Source organism: Melozone crissalis, unplaced genomic scaffold (assembly GCF_028551555.1).
Source record: "Melozone crissalis strain CALT ecotype California unplaced genomic scaffold, PUWL_Pcris_2 ptg000029l_1, whole genome shotgun sequence".
Lineage (NCBI taxonomy): Eukaryota > Metazoa > Chordata > Aves > Passeriformes > Passerellidae > Melozone > Melozone crissalis.
In genome coordinates this window covers 14,329,043-14,352,704 of record NW_026535807.1, presented here as the reverse complement: position 1 = coordinate 14,352,704, position 23,662 = coordinate 14,329,043, and the positions used below count along the sequence as shown (strand labels likewise).

At 44.2% G+C, this 23,662-nt stretch overlaps 1 protein-coding gene across 1 annotated transcript in view; it reads left to right on the top strand.

Moving 5' to 3' along the window:
- DNAH1 (dynein axonemal heavy chain 1) overlaps positions 1-23,662 on the top strand; it is a 64,980-nt gene that overhangs the window by 19,272 nt on the left and 22,046 nt on the right. Inside the window, exons 18-45 of the mRNA XM_054281039.1 lie at positions 339-537; positions 2,321-2,574; positions 3,469-3,681; positions 4,395-4,559; positions 5,287-5,408; positions 5,969-6,074; positions 7,169-7,348; positions 8,263-8,403; positions 9,029-9,192; positions 9,577-9,690; positions 10,312-10,500; positions 11,500-11,605; positions 12,683-12,796; positions 13,122-13,271; positions 13,878-13,964; positions 14,069-14,255; positions 14,369-14,460; positions 14,881-15,035; positions 16,611-16,788; positions 16,904-17,098; positions 17,763-17,882; positions 18,501-18,659; positions 19,352-19,453; positions 20,609-20,749; positions 21,253-21,413; positions 22,081-22,238; positions 22,368-22,541; positions 22,915-22,953. Of these exons, the coding sequence (XP_054137014.1) occupies positions 339-537; positions 2,321-2,574; positions 3,469-3,681; positions 4,395-4,559; positions 5,287-5,408; positions 5,969-6,074; positions 7,169-7,348; positions 8,263-8,403; positions 9,029-9,192; positions 9,577-9,690; positions 10,312-10,500; positions 11,500-11,605; positions 12,683-12,796; positions 13,122-13,271; positions 13,878-13,964; positions 14,069-14,255; positions 14,369-14,460; positions 14,881-15,035; positions 16,611-16,788; positions 16,904-17,098; positions 17,763-17,882; positions 18,501-18,659; positions 19,352-19,453; positions 20,609-20,749; positions 21,253-21,413; positions 22,081-22,238; positions 22,368-22,541; positions 22,915-22,953 (4,165 nt within the window). The remainder of the gene's footprint in view (positions 1-338; positions 538-2,320; positions 2,575-3,468; positions 3,682-4,394; positions 4,560-5,286; positions 5,409-5,968; positions 6,075-7,168; positions 7,349-8,262; positions 8,404-9,028; positions 9,193-9,576; positions 9,691-10,311; positions 10,501-11,499; positions 11,606-12,682; positions 12,797-13,121; positions 13,272-13,877; positions 13,965-14,068; positions 14,256-14,368; positions 14,461-14,880; positions 15,036-16,610; positions 16,789-16,903; positions 17,099-17,762; positions 17,883-18,500; positions 18,660-19,351; positions 19,454-20,608; positions 20,750-21,252; positions 21,414-22,080; positions 22,239-22,367; positions 22,542-22,914; positions 22,954-23,662) is intronic.

The window sequence follows — 23,662 nt, the reverse complement described above, 5'->3', positions numbered from 1 at the left end:
TGTGGCCTGTCCATCAAAATCTCCTCATTGTGCAGGAGAGCTTTGTAGAGGCAAGGGGACAGAGTGCTTTCCATGCCACACACATGGTGCAGGCACAGCTCCACTGGATGTACATTGGCCTGAATGTGTCAAGCCAAGCTCTGCTGGTTGCTCTCCCTTGGAATACATATTGTTGGGCCAGGAGAAGGTAATCTGCTATATCCTCTTGGAATACATGTTTTCTCATTGCTGGCTTCAGATTCAAAAAAGAGGTAGGTTTTGTTGGCCTTTTGACATGTAGCTGTTGTTTGGAGAGGAATACACTTGTTGTTGACATTGTTTTTAATTTCTTTCTAAAGTACAGTGGGCTGAACAAGATGCTTAAGGACTTCCAGCCATACTATGATCTCTGGACTACAGTGTCAAACTGGATAAAGTGGAATGTGAGCTGGATGAATGATTCTCTCCTTACAATTGAGGCAGAGGAGCTAGAAAAGAATGTCACTGACTCTGTTAAGACCATGCAGAGATGTGTCAAGCAGTTCAAGGATTCACCAGGTAGATGCACAGTCTGGGGAAAGGAAGTTGGTGCATATCAGCATTTTGATGTGAAGCATGTCACAGAGTACTCTAAGCAGGGATTATCAGGAAGTCACATGTGTATTAGAGACAGCTGGGAAAATGCTAACAAAGTTATTTTCCGCTTTTTTTCCTGAAACTATGATGATTCACATCTAGATACTAGTTACAGGCTAGAAGTACCAGCCACCCTCTGATGTTCAGTTAGTATTTACTAAGTGTATATATATATATATATATGTATTTATATATATATAAAGTGCAGTAATCCAGGCTAGTCACAGAGAGTTACTATATAGCCCACTGGCTAGACGTGTGGGTTTCAGCCTTCATGTAAAGTCAGGCAGCAAGGGAACTGGAATCTGGGTCTGTTTTCAGCAGGTGCTGTTTTCTTGGCCAGTCTTATTTTCTTTATTGGCCAATGCATTTAATGGAAAGCCAGAAGAGGTCTTGATTTTGTTATGAATAAAATGAAATTGCAAAATCTGGAAATGATCTCTGCAATATAATAACAATTTTCCTTCTTGCCTGAATGTGTATGAAGTTGAGATGATTGCGCTCAGCCCTTGCAATTCACATGAAGGTCTTTTGACCATTTCTCCTAATAAAGCTGAAATTGAGGCTTCAGTTGTAGCTTAACTTGCCGTTCCCTGGTTCTCAGAGATGTGTTGGTCATTCTTTAGAGCTAATTCTAAAATCTCCTGCCAGATGGCTTAGATTGAAATATATTTTGCTGTGGGTGATTTTTGATTCATCCTTTTTAACTTGAACTTGCTCTTAAACAATGCCATGAATCAGCCCCAATGGAGGAGGTGATGAGTGGATGCATGAGTAACTATGAATCATTATGATAAACAGAAATACTAAGAATACCTGCTTATGTTCATTGCAATATTCTTTGGTACCTGGATATTCGTTCTGTCCTTGGCATATCCCCAGCAGGGAGCACGAGGTGATCACATCTTTGCTGCAAGCACACGGTGCAACCGTGCAGGGTGCAATAAAACAAGGCACATGCTATAGCCAGATTTTGAAAAGGAAGCAAGTCCCATGTTTTTTACCTACCCATTGTTTTACTCACCATAGCACAACTCCAAAAAAAGGCATGATGTGAACAGTGCAGAGGCTTTCTAGGATGCTCCCAGAGAGAAAAGCCCTTTCCCTCACTTTGTCCTTCCTATGAGGCAGAAGTACATTTGTCTCTAGCATGGCCATAGGCTGGCAGGGCCTCTCCTGCACACTTTCTTTTTCCAGGCTGGGATCCCAGCCTGCTTCTAGCTCCTCAGTGTCCATCTTCTATTGAGGGTGACTGAGCTGTGCTGTGAGATAACTGAAAATGCAGGTTTATTGAGAAGTGAGTGTCTTGAAATGATGACTGTAACTTCCAAAATATCTGCTGGCAGATTATATGTTTCAGTCTATATCAAGGAGTTAAATTTGTCTGCCTCTCTTCTTCTGGTGAGCTCTAGCCTAAGGCACACTTCATCTTAGCATGGGCTTGCCTGAAACAGGCTTTTGGTAATAGGCAGATCTGCTTTCTGGGAGCGGGCTTGAATCCTGGTTTAGTGGCCATATAAAGAGAGCCTTCCTATCCTCCTTACTTCAACCTGCATTTTCCTGTGCTCTCACCTGCTGCTTACCTGTACCATGTGACTACATGCACATCAGGCTTTAGACAGTTTCTAGAAATTCCTTAAGGCAACTTCCTCACACACTGTTGTTGCTGATTTTCTCCCTGTTGTTCTGATTCTCTCCCTGAAAGACTGCCAGAGTGTGGCCAAGGAGTTTCGAGACAAGATGGACGACTTCAAGCAGTACGTGCCCTTAATCCAGGGGCTGCGCAACCCTGGCATGAGGAGCCGGCACTGGGAGATGCTGTCCAGCCAGGTCAACGCCGAAGAGCAGCTGGACCCCAGCATGACATTTGGTCACTGCTTGGAGCTGAACCTGCAGGACCACATGGAGACTGTTCTCAAAGTGGCTGAGACAGCCAGCAAGGAATATGCCATCGAAAGTGTGAGAAGAGTCTTGTTGTGTCACTGCTTGCTTCTCAAATGGGTTTCTGCTGAGCAGGCAGTCATTGCCTTGGGTGACGTTCCTGTTGTCCCAGAGTGTTAGACACATTCTGCAGCACAAGTAAAAAGGTTGCTGTCCTTACAGAAGGGAGTGATGACCACACAACTTCCACACAGTAGAAGAACTTATTCTGTCTTGTGCAGAATTTCAGTTGTGGCATTAACAGCACAATGCCTTATGGTTATGTTGATCCACTGCTAGGGTCTCACTCATCACTGTGGGATTAGTGAGTGGTTAAGTTAAAATAAATTGATTGTCTGCACTCTGCCATTCAACTGTTATGTCAGAAGGATTAGCTGTGACTGGAAACAGAGATGGCAAATCCTTTAAACCAGTAAACGTGCAGGGAAACCTTTCTAGCTCTGGAGATTCATAGATTAAATAGTCTTTCAGCTTGAGTTCATCAGTTCAGATGTGATCTAAGATGGTCTTGACCTTCTGGCAGCTCTTGTTCTCTGAAATCTCAGGCAAGTTCCCAATGGATAGTTGCGGTTTTGTCAAAGCTGTCATTAATCATAGTCATTAATAAGCTCTTTGCTGGCAGCCTCTGTGCATCTAGAGCATAAACAGACCTGGAGGTGAAATTGCCATTTTTTCCCCTCAAAGCGTTTGTTTCAGCACTGGTGTAGAGGTGTTGAACCTGTGGGCAATGCAGAGGAAATGTGCTGTTGCTGATTGTGTCATGCATAAAATACAGAGCTGCAGTTTCCAGTGGATTCCAGGAGCAAAAGTCTGTCATTTTCTAGAGAGTGGCATTAAGAGAGTTGTGGAAGCTGGGATAACCATTTGCAGAAGTTGTATCTGAAAATTAAATTGCTTGTCCCTCTGTTCCAGGCACTCAACAAGATAGAGGCTGAATGGAAATCTGTTTCATTCAGTGTGGTGCTTTACAAAAACACCAATACCTACATACTGAAAAGCACCGATGACATTTCTCAGCTCCTAGATGATCATATTGTCCTGGTTCAGAGCATGTCTTTCTCACCCTTCAAGAAACCTTTTGAGGAGAGAATGAACTTGTGGGAAACTAAGCTGAAGATAACACAGGTACTGGTTTTTACCCACACACGTGTGGGAGGCAGGCAGCTGGGCTGTGCTGCTGTGCTTGGACATGGACACTGTGCAGTTGCTGCTGGGAACTGGGAGGGCAGTCAAGTATCAGAGATCAAGAGAGTATCAGTCTTTAGGGAAGAATAGGGCCTGTGAAAGCCCTCTGACTCTGGGAAAGTAATGCAGCCTTTTTGCTGCCTATTGCAACATGTTTTGGTGGGGCCAGAGCTTGCCTGTTGCTGTGAGTAGTGTTACTGGTCCCTCTAGTCACACTGTACTAAGTGGACTGTAGAGATTCTTACAGACCCTGTGAAATCCATTCTAATCATCCACATCTCAGTGTAGGAAAGCACATGGGAGACTGCTCTTTAAGCAGGATCTGCCAGACTGTGCCAGTACTTGCTCATCAAACCAGGAGCACCCAGCAGGACTATGGCAGCAAAACAGCAGTGCTGCAGGAGAAAAGTTCCAAAACTTTTGGAAAGAGGAGTGCTAGGAAGTTGTTAATCATTTGGATAACAAATTCCACCTCCTGACCCTGTAGGTAGATTTTAGAAATATGGAAGGTATAAGTGCTGCATCACCTTTTCTTCTTTCTTTCTTTCTTGTTTTTTTTTTTTTTTAAACAAGTTCCAGTGCACAGTTTGAATGGTTTTGTTGAACAGGTTCATAGCATGGTGTCCTGATATGCTTTTCTTGCTTCCCAATAGGATGTCCTAGAGGAGTGGCTGAACTGTCAGCGCTCTTGGCTCTACTTGGAGCCAATCTTTAGATCAGAGGACATCAAAAGACAGCTCCCACTGGAAAGCCAGCGCTACAACATCGTGGATACGGATTGGAGGGACATCATGAAGAAGGCTAATAAAAACCCTGAGGTATGTGCCTTGATGAAAGCCAGTGCAGGTATCTCAAACACCTTGGAGCTGTGCTCACACAAGGACTGTGTCTTTGAGTCATTGTTTTCATAATGGTGTGGACATGAGCAACACTGTTAACTGCATAGCCTTGCCCAGGTCTCTTCTCTTGGAACTTGGCCTTTTTTTCTGGTGTCTGAATGGACAGATCCACTCTCTGTAGTGCCTTCCACCAAAGTCTCCACCCCAGAAGTTTCCTCCTCCTCAACACACAGAATCCCTGCCTCTTAATCCCTGCCTCACTCTAAAGTAAGAATTCCAGCAACCTCACTTTAGACATTTCTTGTAACCTGTAGTGGTTGTAACCCATAAGGTAACTCCTTCAATTCCTCCTCCAGACTGATTCTCTAAGTTTTTTAGAACCATTGTTTTTGCCTATTTTGGTGCCCTGGTGGCAGTGCTCTGCTCTCTTCTATTTTCCAGTCTCCACTTCCCAGGACTCCTTCATTGCTTGTATTCCATATTACAAATGTTGGTATTTAGGGGAAGCCAGAGATGCTTGTCTCCACAAGGGCTGTTTACCCTTCTTACCCACAAAGCTTACACCTCTCCAGATCCCTGAGAATTCCTGTGAATGAGTAATTTAAATCCCATCAGTAACATCACTGGGCAGCCCAATTATCTCCATTGCCTTATCTCTCACATGCTCAGAATACTGATGCTTCCTCTGTTACACATTCTGTTGTAGGTGATTTCTTTGTGCCCTCATCTAGATCTACTGAAGAAGCTGCAAAATTGTAACCAACTACTTGAACTTGTGCAGAAAGGGCTGAGTGAATATCTGGAAACAAAGAGAACTGCTTTTCCCAGGTAACCCCAAATTTCACTGGGCTAGATTGCACTCCCTCTTTCAGAAAATATGAAAGGAGAGGCTCAGTGCAGTTCATTCTGCCAAGAAAAAGCAAAAGCACCTAAGCTTAGGATTTATGTATGGCCTGCAAACATAAGCAAAGCTGTGCCTTTCAATGCTGCCATCTCATGGGGAGAAAACAGGCACACACAAATGTGGTGAGTTAAGGGCAGTCTGGTAGCATTGTTGCATATCTGTGCCTCAGGATTTATGTAGAAAGGGTGGGGTAAAATGAAAATCTTCAAGTAACTTCATCTCTTATTCCCTGAAGGAAGACTTGTATTCTTTGATACTCATATAAACCCTCTTTGCTAGGAAAAAACTGACTTCTGCAGAGGCAGAAGTTTGTCTCTACAGAAAGGGAGAGGGCTGGATGGTGGCTGCTCGCCTACACAAAGAGATCAGTGAGCAGTCAGCAGCAGTGTCTTTAGCAAAAGGCTTGTTCCCCATCATGCCAGCACTTAGCTCTTGCTGCTGCAGTAAACAGAGCCTCTCCTCATACTTCTCTCTGTGTTTGTAGGTTCTACTTCCTTTCAGATGATGAGCTGCTGGAAATCCTGTCCCAGACCAAAGACCCCACTGCTGTACAACCTCACCTGCACAAGTGCTTTGAGAACATTGCACGGGTAGGCACAGCCAGCACACGGGTGGCTTGGCCCACCTTTGGGAAGCTGTGTCGTGGGAGTTGGAGATGTTCTGAGGTCTGGAGGAATGTTCACATTCTGCTCTATGGAAATGTGTCTCCTGGAAACCTGTACGTAGGCATTGGAAGGTGCTGCCTGTCCTGAAGTGGGATTCCAGCAACCTCACTTTAGACATTTCAAAGCCAGGCATCTGCCCATGAACTGGGTACCCTTGGTTGTCCTTCAGACAATGGGGGGAAATAGGCATCTGCCGAGGGTGTCTTAGAGAAATTCACTTAGATAGCCATCCTAGGAAGGGAGGACACTCCCTCTGGACATTTGTCCATCTCACTGTGAAGGCCAGGAGAAATAGCTCTGACTTAGCTTTCTACTCACAGGCACCTTGTTAGGATTGAATCCCACTCCTGCTGACACCCCCAGAAGGGACAAGGACTGAACAAGCCTGAGCTGAATTAAGTTTCTGCCTTCATCCCTACTTAGGAGCTGGAGTTACCTGGCTCTTTTTCCTCTTTGTTATTCCTAATAGACTTCAGACTCCATAGCTAGTCACAGCTCAAACCACCACAATACTCAGACAGTAAAACCAATCTCCTAGTCATTAGTTTGGAAAAATAGAAAGGAAATTGAACTGGAAACATGGTGCAAAGCCATTGGAATAAATAAGGGGACTTTCAGTGATATGCTGGGGCACCGGAGAAGCTGTTAAAATTTTACTCTTAAAACCAGGCACTGTGACATCAAGGGAAATTATTTGAATCTACAGAATTGAGCAGGAGTCAAGGGTCTGAATCCTAGACAGGCAATGAGAAATGTTCATCCTACCTATAATTTGATTTGCTTCACTCAAGTCACACCAGCAATGTGAATCTCTTGTTTTCATACAATCGTTTTCTGTTATTTGGAGAGGTCATTTTGCACGTCTGTCTCACACTTTATTATCACTACTGGCAACCAAGTTTGGCACCAGGTTTATAATGAGCAAACAGTGATGTAGGCTGGCTGTCCCCCAGGGGCAGGAAGGCAGGCATAGAAAAGAAATCCTTCACTCATATCGCCTGTTGTGCTTCTTCCATTAGCTGAAATTCCAGGAAGACCTACAGATCACACACATGTACTCTGGTGAAGGTGAAGAGGTGAAGCTGTCTTCTGCCATCATTCCCACTGAGAATGTGGAGGACTGGCTGGTGGAAGTGGAGAAAACCATGAGGGCCAGTGTTCGGGACAACATAGAAAGATCAATTGGTGTTTATCCAGAGGTAAGAGTTTTATCACAAACTGCCAGGTCTCTGATGTGTTGGTTCCAGGCTTGCCATGGAGGTCACCAGAGGTGGGGCTGAGGAACTTGGGATCTATTCTATTCTATTCTATTCTATTCTATTCTATTCTATTCCACTTTCAAAACACAGCCTTTAATACAGTTGTGTGACTGTAAGTGCAGAATGGGCAGCTGGGCAAAAAGCTGATGGTTTAGCAGAATGCAAACCCTGCACACTCCCTCACAGCTTTCCTACAGCATGTAACAACCCTGTATGAACCCCATATCTATTCATCTCTCCAGACTACTTCCTCTTTGAAAGGATCTTCTGCTTCAGCTCTCATGTCTCACACAGTGTGCTAAGGGTTGGTAAAAGTAATCAAGGCACATGAACTGTTGGTTTCAGTTGGTGCATAGGGGATGCATCATGGCTCTGGTTTCTGTATAAAAGTTATGCTGGTGTAAAATTGAAATTTTTAATCTAGGTAATCTATTTCTAATCCATTTTTCAGAAAGGCTGAAAAATAGAGGCCTCAGATGTTTCTGTTACTCTTTCTTATTCAGACTGAAAATTTGAAAGTTAGAATAGGCCAGAGGAGGGGAAACATTCTTTTGGGTCTCACAGATTCCTGCTCTTCACCTGCTAATGGCTACTTGTAACTAGTTACTGCAAGAGCATAGTGGAGAGAAGGTACCTGCTGTACCTGGTGCCTGAAGGTGATTTCTTCACAGCAAGAAGAAGGGAATGAAAAGGAAATCCTCTTACACAAGAATTCAGTGCTGATTTGTTAAGCATGCCTCTTGGAGCAAGAGGACATAGAAATAAATAAATAGATAAAGAAATAAATAAATAAATAAATAGTCTTAGCACCTTTCCCCCCCCTTTCTCACACCTATTTTTTTTTCTTTTTTAAGACTCCACGTACCAAATGGGTCTTGGAATGGCCTGGCCAAGTGGTCATTGCTGGCTGCCAGATTTTCTGGACAAAGGAAGTGTCTGAAGCTCTGGAGGCTGGAGATTTATCCAGCAGGCTTTACCCACAGCTGAGTGCTCAGGTATGAAAATGAATGTAAGGGTGAGGTTTTGCCAGGTGGAGGCTTTTGAGTCATCAGACCTCAGACAAGTTATAAATAAAGCCAGGACAATACTGGTGGGGAAACAGAGACACAGTTTTGCATAGCACTGTTCAAAACAAGTGATAAAACAGGTTGTCTTCTTAATTATTAGGGTATTTGTCATAATAAACCTCAAAAAATATACAGGATTGATAATGCGATCACCACCAGAACACTGTAACAAGGTGAAAGATAACTTCTCCAGGATTACCCAAGAAGCAAAAGGCAAAGAACTGTAGTGTTGAACAGTGGAGGAAACTGCATCCTTCATATCAGTTCTGTGCATCTAATCACACCTAATACCTGAGAATTATTAGCTCTGGACTTCATAGTGGCTCTAACTCATTCTTTTCACCTGAACATGGTAATGGTGTAGGCAAAACTCAGCTCTGAGCCAACCCTGAGTAATATTTGCTTTCTGAGCAACCATTTGTACTTCTAAAAAGAGAAGAGGCAGAAGTAGTCTGAGCACAGCATATGATCTGAGGCTCAGCATGCCCTGAGTTTGATTGCATTGTGTTGGTACAGAGTGCATGGCTTCAGGGTACTTTCCTTTTGTTCCCAGCTGGCAGATTTGGTGGGCCTGGTCCGTGGGAAGCTGTCCAAGATGCAGAGAGCAGTGCTGTCAGCTCTCATTGTCATCGAGGTGCATGCCAAGGACGTTGCAGCAAGGCTGATTGAGGAGAATGTAACGAGCATGAACGATTTTGAGTGGATCTCCCAGCTCAGGTTAGTTAGCACAGCTGTTGAATCTCACCTGGCTTCCCTGGCCAGTCTCCATTCTCCTTACCCATCAGTTGTGTCCATGGCAAATGGAAACAGGAGTATGAGACAGATCTAGCTTTGATGGCATCCTCTTTGGCAATAGGAACTAAACCATACCATGATGTTTGACTGTGAAAGGCTGTGCTGTTGCCCAAGGGGTGCAAAGCTTGATCCCAGGTCCTGTGAGAACTCCTGTCCACCCTGTTGTGCTACTTTATCCTTTCTGCTCTCGGGAGGGAAATCTCTTGACAATCAGGTCTCCAAACCTGCAGGCTGTAATCTTGTGAGCTCCTGCTTTGTCTGCCAGGCAGTATTTATCTTTCTGATGCCATGTTCACTCACCATTAGATACTACTGGACCAGGGGAGACCTGTACATCAGAGCAGTCAATGCTGAGTTTATCTATGGCTATGAGTATCTGGGCAACACTGGCCGTCTGGTTATCACACCCCTCACTGACAGGTAAAGACATTGATTTCTGTGTAACAAATGCACCTTTTTTTCTCTTTTCTTTCTTTTTTTTTTTTTTTTTTTTTTTGTTCTGGATGAAAAGGATTAAACCAAGGATCTGACCATTCAGGTCCTGCATCTTGATGTATGTAAATAGAATCCATTTGTACAGTAAAGGACTACTTGAGACAAGTGCACAGGAGCACCCTGGCATTGGTTGCTACTGTATTCCGAGTGGGCAGTGCTCAGACTGATTGCTTCCACTCTCCTAATTCTTAATGTAGTGCTCTCATATAAAATGCCCACCTGATAGCTAAGGAGCTCTTCTAGAAACCAGCTAGTGCTCTAGAATATGCAGCAGAAATAATAGTTTTACCCTTTTGTAACTGTCCTTTTTCTGCAGAATGAATTTGTAGCCAGTGGCAGAAGGATTTATCCATGCAGGCCCCCATGAATACTAATCAAGGCCACATAGCTCTAACTCCTTTGCAGAATGCTGCATATCTAAGCAGTTTTGTAGAGTAATGAATGATGGATTCCTCCTTGTCTCCAGCTGTATAGATCATATGTCTCCTTGCTGAAATCAGAAGTACAAATGCTTTTTTTCGTCATCTGGCCTCTTCTTTGTTGTAGGTGTTATCTGACACTTACAGGAGCTCTGCACCTGAAATTTGGAGGAGCACCTGCAGGACCAGCAGGAACAGGCAAAACAGAAACAACAAAAGACCTGGGCAAAGCACTGGCAATCCAAACTGTAGTGTTCAACTGCTCTGACCAACTTGACTTTATGGCAATGGGCAAGTTTTTTAAGGGACTAGCCAGGTACAGTGAAATGCTGAGTGTCATTATTGAGGGATGCTGCACACTGGGAATTGGTGGGTATTTTTCATCGTAGCCCAAAAGAACAAAAAAAAGCCCTAGCCAAGGGGGTTACTAACTTCCAGAATGAGCAAGGTTACAAAATTCCAGCCAGAAAGGAGGAACAGTTGATCCAATTATAAAAAAAAAGAGATAAAAAGAGATCCTTGTTCGTTTAAGGTAAAATTAAAATGCTTTGCACTAATCCACAATGCACTAATCCACCTGTGCAAATGTTTGCAGCTTTGGCCTTTATTTTAATATCATCCATGTTGGACTGAGATTCAGCTCACAAGCTGCTTAATCTTAAGAAGAAGAGAATCTGCTGAGAGTATTCAGAATTGAGCAGCCAAGAGAGACTGCTCTAAGCCCTGAGGGATCCTCTCAGAGAGGCTTCTCTCTTCTCTACATTTCAAACAGAGCTGGTCCAATTAGTCTGTTGCACACTGGTGAATCTGAATTAGTTAGTCCAACAAAAGCTGATATTCTTTTCTCAGATGTTTTCTTTGTAAGTAATTTAACTTCTTTCTTAAGCCATGCCTTGTGGGAAGATCACCTTCCTCATATGCATACTTCCAGCTTTATATATAGTTTTCCAAATTCTGAAAAATGTACGTAAGTGTTGTCTAAACTGTATGTGCTGCACTTACAGCTCAGGTACCAACCAGGAATTCAACATGACACCTCTTTAAAGCTCAAATGTGTAACATGGAGAATTTGTCCCAGGCTCTAGGATTGGATACTGCCATGGGCTCTCATCACATGCACAGCTGGGGTGTCCCCTGAGCCAGGACACCGTGGCTGTGTCACTGTTTGCCATGGGACATCAGGGCCCTTTTGTGTTCACTTCCAGTCTCTGTTATGCCCACCCAGTATGTGGATATATAACTTTTAGAAATTTTGACTGCAAGTTTGCCCCTTGTTGGTGTTCCTGACTCCCTCCATTATTCCTTCCCTGCCCAGCGCTGGTGCCTGGGCTTGCTTTGATGAGTTCAACCGCATCGACATCGAGGTGCTGTCGGTGGTGGCCCAGCAGATCACAACCATCCAGAAAGCACAGCAGCAGAGGGTATGTAAGGCACATGTGGATGCAAAGGCAGGCAAAAAAATCTCCACTTGAGCTAGTTCAGGCAAGTCCTTGTCTCTGCACACACCTTCAAGCTTCACTTCTCAGGGGCAACCCTTAACAGACATCCTTGAGGAGAGGTTTGAACAATGTCCTAACTATGGCACATCACATCAGTCCATTACAGTCAACATCCTCAGGGGAATTTTTAACTTCACCTCAGTCTATGCTGCCAGAGTTGCCCACACTCTCACAGGCTGAAGTACCTCTCAGCTTGAGCTGTAGTGCCAGCAGGCTTTGGTGTGGGAGACACTCTGATACAGATCCACTGAGCTGATCAAAATTGGAGCTGTGATAAAGGCAGTCAGTGTTCTGACATGAGTTGCTCAGCACCAAATTTGTCTAAATGTGTTAACCAAGCTTTGGTGGATTCACAAAACCCAGTATATATAGAAAAACCCATATTGGTGCACACAGAGTTGCATTGTAAAGTGAATTGTTGTGAACTATTGGTTTTAATGGAGATTCAGCTGTCAGCCATTCTAGCAGCCAGCCTCTGCTTTGTTCTCTGCAGGCCCAGAAGGGTTAAGACCTGAATCTCCTTGACTTTGGCTTGGAATTAGAAACTTGCTCTCTGTAAATTCTTCTGCATTACTTTATCCCCCATCTGAAATTACTACCTACACAGCTTTAAAAAGGATTTAGGTTTCTCTTTGCCCTCTTTGCCATGAATTAATTCAGGTCTGATCTCTAGTGCAAAATAAATGGAAAGATGTTTGTTTACAGCTAAAGGGATAGAAGTCTGTTCAAGAGTTTAAAAGAAAAAAAAGGAAAATTTTAACCTATCAGTAAATCTTCCACAAGCCCAGTCTTGTATACAGGGAAAAATATTGCTGGTAATACTGGGTTCCTGCAGTGGGACCAGATTGAGTCACTGCTGTTGTGGGCAGCTGTGTGTGTTTGTGCTTTATAATTTAACAACTAAAAGCTATTGTTCTCCTCTTGGAAGATTCTGCTACACTATTTAGTTTGCAGGTCAGACTCTGTTCTTCAAGGATGATCATATTTTTAATTTTCCAGGTGGAAACCTTCATATTTGAAGGCACAGAGATCCCACTGATGCCATCCTGTGCAGTGTTCGTCACAATGAACCCAGGGTACGCTGGGCGCACGGAGCTGCCCGATAACCTGAAGGTAAAGAGGGCAGGCTGCACAGACAGAGAGAAGAGGGGCAATAAAGGTGCTGGGTGCTACCTGGACCCACCAGTGTGTCCACAACAAGAGTTAGGGTGTGATGCTTCTGGAGATTCTCCAGGATCACTTTGAGATTTGAACCACGTGTAAGGAAATGGCACTGTTCAGACGCAGTCTGCAGGGATGCTGCAGTGACAGCTGCCAGGCACACTCATCTTGTGTCCTCTAAACAGTCTGGAATGGATACTCAGCCTTTTCAGTTTGCTGGGGAAAAAAACAAGAAACGGCAGTGGTTTGAACATTGTGTTGGATCTGTGTGTTCCAGGCTCTCTTTCGTCCTGTGGCTATGATGGTCCCAGATTACTCCATGATTGCTGAGATCTCACTCTACTCCTTTGGGTTTAATGAAGCCAAAGTCCTTGCAAAGAAGATCACCACAACATTCAAACTATTGTCAGAACAGCTCAGCTCCCAGGTAGATGCCTTAATGTCCAAGATTGTTTTTGAAATGTGAGACTTTCCCAGCCTAGACATGAAGTATCCAGGTTTTCTTGGTGCCTTGTGCCTTGATAGCATATCTCAGAAAGGTCACTACACCTTTTCTTTTCTTTTCTTTTCTTTTCTTTTCTTTTCTTTTCTCTTCTCTTCTCTTCTCTTCTCTTCTCTTCTCTTCTCTTCTCTTCTTTCTTTTCCTTCCTTCCTTCCTTCCCTCCTTCCTTCCCTCTCTCTTCCTCCCTCCCTCCGTCATTTCTGCTCTTGTGGCTAGACTTGGATTCACCTTAAATCCTATTTAGGATTACAATGACAGGACAGTTGAGATAAACAGCCCTGCCTGCTTTTCCTTCCATCTAGGATTTTTCATTGTGTACTTATTCTCATCTTCCTCATTCATAGACTGTACAGTTGAGGACTAATTAGTTGGCTGAAGGATACTGAGAATAAGGTTGGATGAAGGAGGAATTGTTCTGAAGGCATAAGTCATTTTTCTTTTCTTAACTGTTAGCTGAGTGCATGCCTAAGTTTACTTTTTAAGATGGTGCTCCTCTATCTGGTGATACTATTTCCTCTGTGCCTTTTTCAGGATCACTATGACTTTGGGATGAGAGCTGTGAAGACCGTCATCTCAACAGCTGGCAATCTCAAAAGAGAGAATCCTGATATGGATGAGGTAAACATGCTTGTATTTCAAACTGACATAGATTATGGAGCCTTTTCTGCAGCCTCATACAAGAGGAAAGATCTCTGAAGTCCTGAATTCTCAAATCCTTGCAGGAGCTGATCTGCCTGCGAGCTATTAGGGATGCCAACGTACCCAAATTCTTGCAGGATGACCTCAAGCTCTTCAATGGTATTGTCTCAGATTTGTTTCCTAATATCAAAGAAACGCCTGTTGATTATGGCATCCTGGAAGAGGCCATCCGCAAATCCTGCATCCAGGCAAATCTGAAGGATGTTGATGGTGAGGAGAAAGGCTCTCCACAAGCTCCCTCTGGACCTGGGCTTTTAGTCCAGCATGCTGCCCTAGGAAAGAGATGTGTGCCCAGGCCCACTCTGCATCATCTTCCTGTACAGGTTTTGTGATTAAATGCATCCAGCTGTACGAGACCACCATAGTTCGTCACGGCCTGATGCTGGTGGGACCAACAGGTTCTGGGAAGACAAAGGTATGGGTGAGACACTGTGCTGGCCCCAGCAAACCATCACTTACCTAGTGATGCAGTGGGTTGTTTCACAGAAGACCCATACTGGCATTTAAAGCTTCTCTCAGATAGAAGTCAGGACACAAAGATGCTGCCTGTTCGTAATAATTTATAGCCATAGGGAGGTATATTACTGGTTTGCTTTTGAGCTGTGAGATTAGACTGAGGCTCATTAGTTCTATCTAAGGTTGAGACATACTTTGACCTCTCTAGGTGCTTTAGGCCTCTTCCACAGATCTAACTTTAAGTCAAGGGTCTCCATACTATGATACCCTTCACTATGTGTCTTTTCTCACTGCATTTGAATGCAGTTGCTGTAAGAGCAAGTGGCTTTGTTGCTCTGGAGCCATGGCATTTAAGTCTCTGACTGTCCTGCTTTTGCAGAGTTATGAAGTCCTGGCAGCTGCAATGACATCACTGAAAGGTCAGCCTGCAGCCAGTGGTGGGAATTACGAAGAAGTCCGCTACTTTGTACTGAATCCCAAATCCATCACAATGGGCCAGCTTTATGGAGAGTTCAACTTGCTAACGCATGAATGGTAAAGTACAAAACCTTCTTTCCTTTCTTCCAGACAGAAAACACTTTTCTGGTCTTGAGCATCTTCTCTCCAAGGCTGAGAACCATTTGGGGTGGTGGCACAAAACCAGAAGCGATCAAGTCCTTATCCCCACCAAGCTACAATAGCCAGTCACGGCGATTTAAGCTGACATCCCTCATTGTGCACTTGGCCCGACTGCCAGCACATGCCCAGACAGTTCCTGCAGCTCAGCTCGCAGCATTAACTGCAGAACAATAATTCAATAGCTTTGGAGCACATGCCCCTGCTCCTAAGATACAGCAGCTTAAAAGAACTTGCTTTGCTTCTGAAGAAAAGTGACCTCCGTACTGCGCACTTGAATTGTTCTGTATAAATACTCTGGTATCCTTGAGTGATGAGGAATGACTTTGAGACATAAAGAGAAATTTCATTGCTGTTGCCAGGGCTCCTGCTTGCTTACATGGTTTGGGAACAAGAACCAATAGCCCACTTGGCCTCTTTATAGCCAGGTCCTACTGCTTGTATTTCCATATGTGACCTGAGGCTGACTTTTCAGCTTACTTTATCCATAAGCTAGAGTGTGAGAAGTAGTGTGAATCTCCCTTTGGCCCTGTCAGCCAGCACTTGTCTCAGGGCAAAACTAAAGACTATGTTCTGTAAAATGAGGGAAATTAAACATATATAAAACTAACTACCTCTAGGAAAAGTGCAAGCCATTAAACATTACTGATTCTGTGACCAGAGCTTCCCAGCTTAGGATGTGGTACATATTTACTGAAGGACATTTTATATGAGCTCCAATTAAGCTCAACAGTTTATTTATGATGTGACTCTACATGGGCATCTCAATGTGACAAAAAAGAAAAATACAGCAATAGTGTAAAATATATTTACAGACAAATCCATCTGCTTTAATCAGCTGAGCTTTAGAACAGACTGTTTTCCCTTGATCTCAATAACAATACTCTGGAATTCACTAGTACTATAAAAATAACAAATAATTATTTAATAGCAGGAGTCGAGTCCAGGGTCTGAATGGAAACTGTGCTCAAGGTTTCCATGTACAGATTAAATTCTTGCTGTCAACAGCCAGCATTCCTTGTGTCTGCTCTCCTGGTCACCAGCTCCAGCATCACCCGGGTTCACAGGCAGCTGAGGATGGGGAACTTCAGTTATAAAGAGGGTAGGGTCATGCTCTTTAGCTTGGATTTATCCTTTTAACCTTGAGAAAAAGAGAAAAAGAGGCACCTCCAGAGAGCAGATGATCTGCCTGTAACCTGAACTGGATGCTAGCAAGGCCTCTTTACTCTTCACTCAGGACATAGATGTTAAAGGGAAGCTTGACATCTTATAGTTAAATGAATTCCAGATCCTGATGCCCAAAGAAGTTGTTTTGTGATGTCACTCAGGCTGAGATGTGTCTCAGTAAAAAAAAGAATGAGGTGCACCTTTCTGCAGCTCATGGATAAGAGAGACACATGAAGCAGGATAAGATTGCCTTTTGTGGAGGGAACTTTGCCATTTATTTCAGCAAAACCAGAATGGGCCAAGCCCTGCCTTCCTGCTGCCTTTCAGGACAGACGGGATCTTCTCCACACTCATGCGTCGGGGAACCGTGGCCGCTGACTCCAGCAAGAAGTGGTACATGTTTGATGGGCCAGTGGATGCTTTGTGGATTGAGAACATGAACACAGTACTTGATGACAATAAGAAGCTGTGCCTTAGCTCAGGGGAAATCATCAAGATGACAGAGGTAACTCATCCCTCCCACTTTTGCTGCATGTAGTCTGTACTCCTTCCTCCCTGCACTGAAATACGTATCAAAACTGAGCAGGTCCTTATCCTTTCTTTTCTTTTCTAATTTCTAGGGCATGACCATGATGTTTGAAGTCCAGGATTTGGCTGTTGCTTCCCCTGCCACAGTCTCCCGCTGTGGTATGGTTTACCTGGAACCCAGCATTTTGGGGCTGGACCCTTTCACTGAATGCTGGCTGAAAAATGTGCCAGAAGTCATGCAACGCTTCGCACCCCAGCTGGCATCTCTCTTCAGGAGATTCCTCCAGGTGAGCTTCTGTTCTGTTCCAGCCTTTCCATGTCATCTTGATCATCAACCAGTCCAGACATGTCAAGGCCTGGATTTAAATGACATTGTGGGAACATTTCCTACCATAATATCTATCATGGAAACTTCTCTGTGAATTTTGTGGCTTTAATACAGGTTACTCATTGATCTCTGTAGATGTGACTAAGTCTTATTGGTCATTATAGTTGGTTTTATTTCATTTTAAAATTATCTTCTGGACAAAATCATCCCTAGTGCAGTTCACTAGCTTAGAGTGGAGTCCCTCCAGGGAGTAGGTTGTACAAACAAGTCTTGTTATTTTTACTCTGCTGATAAGCCATTATTTTAATGAAGAACCTGGAGCTACAAAGGAAGGCTCTAAAGGGAGCAAACCATTTAACAGCAATGATAGCACAAGATGCGTGTAACTGTTGCATAGAAGCAAAAGGGAGGCCCAGAGGTTTCTTGGTGTTGAGACTGAACCAAGGGGCTTGTCTTGCTTTTCTCCAGTAAAAAATGGTGGTACTTGGGATGCAATTGGAAATGGCAGCATTCTCAGTCACATCTCCCTGCTAAACATAACATGATGGAGGTGAACAAGCAGGTAAAACCAAAGACAGCTATGCTAGATGGTGACACTGAGCTGTCCCTGCCTGTCTTTCCAGGAGTCCATCAACTTTTTACGAAGCTCTGTGAAGGAGATAATTACTTCTACAGATGGTAACCTCACAATGAGTCTCCTCGTGCTCTTGGAATGTTTGTATCAGCCTTTCATTCCCATCAAGGTAGATTTTCCTACCTCTATCACTGTTCCTTGTGTCTGTAACTCTTAAGGACACTAAGTCATGGAAAGGGTTAGTCACCAGAGAACAAGATGTTGGTGCAGAAAGGTCATGCTGTAGCTCATCTATGTGGCAGAAGGTAATACAGCATCCAGCAAATCACAGGTAAACCTGGAAGGATTATGCTCTGCCCACTGAAGGAACACAAGATAAGCTCTGTGCCTACCAGGCTGGAGGGTGGAGGTTCACTTTTATTTATAGCAGAGGGAATTGGAGAATGAGGGGAAAGCAGAGATCAGAGCTGAGCAGTGATGCACTTCAGATTGCAGGTCCTTTGAGAATTAGTATTGAAGAAGGCTGGACAATTTTCAAATTAAAAACCTAAGACTAAATTCTTTTCCCATATCCTGTTGAGTGACGTTAGTTCAGCAAAGGGAGTCTCTCAAGTACACCAATGAAACAACAAATTTTAATCCACATAATATATTAACAAGGCCTCTGAAAAACTGGCTAGGAAAAACTAGAAGCTGAATAGAATTATGAGCAAATTAAGAAGAGTCTGGGGTTTGTGTGCCATAATTATACCTGAGAATTTTTCTTCTGCTTGTCTCTGGTTCTAAGGGACTTAAGACAATTCCCCGGGAGAAGATGGCTCGTATGGGTGAGCTGATTGAGCCTTGGTTTATATTTGCCTTGGTCTGGAGTGTGGGAGCTACTGGAGATTCCCAAGGTCGTGAGGCCTTTAGCTCATGGCTCAGGAAGAAGATGTCAAAGGAAAGGGTGAGTAAAGAAAAAGCAGATCTTCTCTCATTGTAGAGAAATTAGTAGCAAGGAATGGGGATCAGAGCTGAGTGCCTGGATATTGCAATGCTGAGAGGGCCCTGACAATGGAGGAATGATGAGGAGGACTCCATTGATATCAGAAGGCTAACTAATTATTTTATTATACTATATTGTTCTATACATCTAAAACTGAATCTGCCAAGCACTCAACCCTGCACACAACTCTCACACTTCACAGAATCTTGGGACTGTCACCCGACTGTCCCGGCACACACACACTCCTGGCCCTGATAGTCCAAGAAAACAAAACACCATCACTTTGGATAAACAATCTTTATATTGCATTCTACTTTTGCACAAACACAGGCACAGCACATGATAAGAGTTGTGTTTTCTTTCTCTGAGGTTCAGAGAATGTGAATCCCAGAAATATTCTTGGGAAGAATTGTGCCTTGCTTTTCTCTGTGAAGGGAAGCGTGGGGCTACTCCTGGAGGCTTTGGATGCACTTCCTGTGGGCATCTGGTATGCCACTCTCTAACTGGGACCCCTGGAGCTGGAAGTTCTGGGAGAGACTTGAGCCCCCTGGCCTGGGTAGCATCCCATTAGTAAAGTGTTCCTTGAAGTCGTGCAAATCCTCCTGTGAATTGAGCTGAGTGGCAGCAGGTTCATCACAGCTTTATTCTCACAGATCCGCTTACTCTTCCCAGAAGAAGGACTGGTTTATGACTACAAACTGGATGATGCTGGGCTTAGCAGTACTGAAGAAGATGATGAGGATGTCCATAAAGAGGTAAAATGTTTAACTTTTAATTCCAAGCTGAGTAATTTAGGAGGAGGGACCAGGAAGTGACACAGTCCCACAGGATTTGGTAGGATTTTCTCATTAAGGGCAAAGAAGAAAGGCCTATAGGAAGCAAACAGGAATGTTTAAATCAAAATTCATTGAATCAAGAAGGCAATTTCTTGCCTTCAGAGCTGTGAACCAGATCTTTCAAAGCTGAGCTGAGAGCTGGTCGGTTGAGACCTGTGTGTCTCTGTCAGTGCTCAGAAAAAGGAGGGGTGGCACAGGTGTGGCTGCTGGAGGACAGGGAGGAGCTCATATGGATAGAGCTGTCTGTGTTAGAAAGCAATGAACAGCAGCAGAAGAGCTATGTGCAGCAGAGTCTGAAATAGCAGCAAGGCGGATAAATATTCCATCTTTTTCACAAGAGACAGCAGTGTAGGGCATGTCAGGGTCATCTTGACTGACAGTCATCAGACTCTGGGCTAAAAGGAATTTAGGAAGCAAGGAAAATGCTTCCCCTTCCTGAAATGAAACAAAGAACCCTACATGACTGTCAGGTGCTTAACAGAAGGTACCAGTGTGGTCTCTTTGGGAAGGCCACATGGGGTGGTCAGGAATGCAGATTTCTCCTGTATTCTCCAGCACTGCCCTGGCAGAAGCTCTATCTCATTTGTATAGTGGCCTCTGGGAGGCTTATCTGCAGCTTCAGTCTAGCACAAGAGATCCATATCTTGTACAAGTGGAAAACCTCATGTGCCTCTGAGTGTGACATGGGTGATGGCACGGAACGGGAAGACAGGAGCCCAGATAAGCCCCCTTTGGCCCTTTGCCATGGGCAGAATTCCTGTTCTTGCAGATGTCAGAAGTGCTCCATCCTACTTTGATCCCAATTCTCAGAAGGGAGGGCAGATGTGTTGCTGCTGGGGCAATGATCTCTAAGTCTTGGGCTCTGTCCCTCCCAAAAGTAACGAGTCAAACACTCCGAGCATTTCCATACAGAAAGGTAAGGGTGGCAAGGCTCAACAGAGGGGCTGGAAACCTGAATTTCTCTTCAGAATCTGAGCTATTACACAAGGAGCAGTGACAGGGAAAATAGCAGAAATAGTTTTCCTTTTTGTAGAAGGGATAGATGCCCCCTCTAAGCAGACTCCAATCTTGCAGGTGCACTGGGAGGTGTGGCTGGATGCTACAGCAACGTTCACCATGGTTCCAGACACCAACTTCTGTGATATTATTGTGCCCACGATGAACACAGTCCGAATGGCCTATCTGCTGGAGCTGCTGCTCACCAACTATAAGCCAGTACGTGCCCAGCCTTGTTTTTGAATTTTTGATTCAACCTCTTCTTCTCCCAGTGCAGTCAGAACTTAACAGCTGCCTAATACTTTGAGATTATATCCCACTTCCATGGATTTGTGTTTCTCTGCACCAAATCTGTGCTTAAGCACTAAGAGTTATCCATTCAGTCCCCAGGCACCATGTCAGCACCCCAAAGGGATATCAACACACAGTTGTTCAACCAAAATGCAGCAATTGCTAGATAGCCCATGACCATCCCTCTTTACCTGTTTCCTACAGTTCCATTTTGTACTTCTCTGGTTGGATTCCATCCACACCAAGAGATTTTGGTGTTGGGCAGCTGACCTTACTGAAGAAGCAAGTCCAAGACACCCTCTCCCAACCTTCAAATGCCTAAAAGAGCAGTAACCTCTTTTCTGGCTGCATTTCCTCCAGCCAGTGTCAGAGTTCTGGGAAACACAGCCTGCTTGCCTATGATCATGCTGCATTGCTGATTTTGCTTCTAGGTTCTTTGCATTGGTCCCACTGGCACAGGGAAGACTCTCACAATTGCTGACAAGCTCTTGAAGAATTTGCCTAACAAATACATCGCCCACTTCCTGATGTTTTCAGCACGCACCTCTTCTAACCAAACCCAGGATCTCATCGACAGCAAACTGGATAAGAGGCAAGATTCCTTTCTCTGTGTGCAAAGGCAGTATCCCTGAGCTCAGTGTTTCTATCACCTTGACTATTCAGTTTCACCCCAAGACCTGAAGGGGCCCTGAGCAGGGATAGCTGTGGATAACATGTAGGACACACAGCACATCTGAGCTGGGATTGTGGGCACCAATTATAATGGCAAGGAAGTGAGAAGGATTAGTGAGGGTCGGTAAAAGTTGCTCCAATTCTAGTTATTCCAGAAATACTACATTTCACAGCACAGGTGTTTGCAAACCCTGGTGTAGGATCTTTACAGAAAGTGATGAAGGGAGAAAATGCGGCTGCCCACCCGCAATCCCACTCCCCACAGTAAACAGCTTCCATTTCACCTCCCTAGTCAGCCACTGGTTTGAAGTTTCCAACAGATTCATGGGCTTAAGCTTTGCTTTTATTTGCACTCATTTACTCCTTGGCATTGAGCATAAGTAGACAAAATTTCACTTGGAGAGAAGCCAGTGCCTCGAACATTGCTCCAGATCTTTTCAGTGCAAAGGCCCTTACAAAGGAGTGTATCAAGTGTAAAAAATAGCTAAAACTGTTGACTCAGAAAGCATCCAGAGAAAAAAAATCATGCATTTGAATCAAGTTAGAAGTACCTTTCCTGTGTCCTGACACGGGTTCTGTCCTTGCAGGCGGAAGGGAGTATATGGGCCTCCAGTTGGTCGGTATTTCATATTTTTTATTGATGATTTGAACATGCCCATGCTGGAGCAGTTTGGAGCCCAGCCTCCCATCGAGCTGCTGCGGCAGTGGATGGATCACCACGGCTGGTACGACCGCAAACAGATCGGTACGAGCCACATCCCTGGCCAGAGCTCTTGGCAAGAGCTGGCCTGTTAGATAGGTGTACCTGCCCTGGAGATCTGTGGTGAGGGATTTTAGCTACAACAAAATCATTCCTGATTTTGCACTCTCAAAGGTACTTTTAAGAAGCTGGTAGATATTAATTTCGTCTGTGCCATGGGACCTCCTGGAGGGGGGAGGAATCCTGTCACTCCACGCCTCACTCGCCATTTCAACTACCTCTCCTTCACTGAGATGGATGAAGGCAGCAAGAGGAAGATCTTCTCCACCATTCTTGGCAGCTGGATGGGTAAGTCCTGCAGAAAACTGCCACCTTCTCCTCATGTTGAAAGTCACCTTGATGGCAATGGAGTTTGGAAGGGGAGCAATTAATATTGATGATCTGATCAAAGTGTTGAAAGCTGGAACTTGCAGTAGTCACTCAAAGATGCTTTAGGGAAAGTGTTTTATGAGGCTTAGCAAACAGAGAGTTCATACCCTGTTTAGTCTCAGGGCCAAACTCTGCTGGTGCAAATCAGCAAACTTCAGCTTTGCCTTTCACAGTTTCAATATGTTATCCTATAGCCTGGGCCTTTCAAAGAGGATTTTGTTTGTGATGGGTGATGCAGATATTCTTAACCTCAGCAGGTAAAGCTGGAACTAATTTTTTTGTCTTTTTTTAGATGGACTCCTAGGAGAAAAAAGTTACAGAAATCCAGTGCGTAAGTAAGAGCAGAAAGAGGAGAGGGACTGTAAACAGAATGAGCTGGTGAGCACAGCATGGCACAGCTTACCTGTGCATTCAGCAGACAGACACTTGTCCAGACAACAGCCTTCTGTGGAAGCAGAGCCTTCTGTTACTCTCCATCTGCTGCAGCCTGTGGACAGCTGAGCAGGGTGGATCTGAGCATGGTGCTACAGCCACCATGAAAAAAGGGTTCATTTGGAGTGAAATGAGTCCTCTTATACTTGACAGGGTGGGAATTGAGGATCATCTTTGCAAATATGCCCTCATCTGCAAATCTGCCAGTAGAAAGGAGTGAGAATAGTCAGCTATGGGAGAAGCAAAGCAGAGCTCTCTGAGTGCTTGCAATATGCAGAAGCACCAGTAGCGGACTGTGATCTCAGGGGCACACTGAAACACCTAGCTGTGATTTAGAAAGAAATTAAAGGATTTTTGAAAACATGCAAAAAAGTGCAAAATGCTGGGGTGTCACAGGGTTCTACTTCTCCAGGAGTGTTTGTAAAAAAAACTTCATTGGGAGAAAAAAATAATTATGCTCTAAAACTGGCAGCTGTGTTTAAATCTTGCCAGACTATTGCATAAGAAATTATTCCTCAGTGGTTTTGCATTTGCTGAGCATAATGAATTGCAGGGGGTGTAGCTAAGAGGGCACTCACACCTTCTAGCTTAAAAGTAGCTGAGATTTC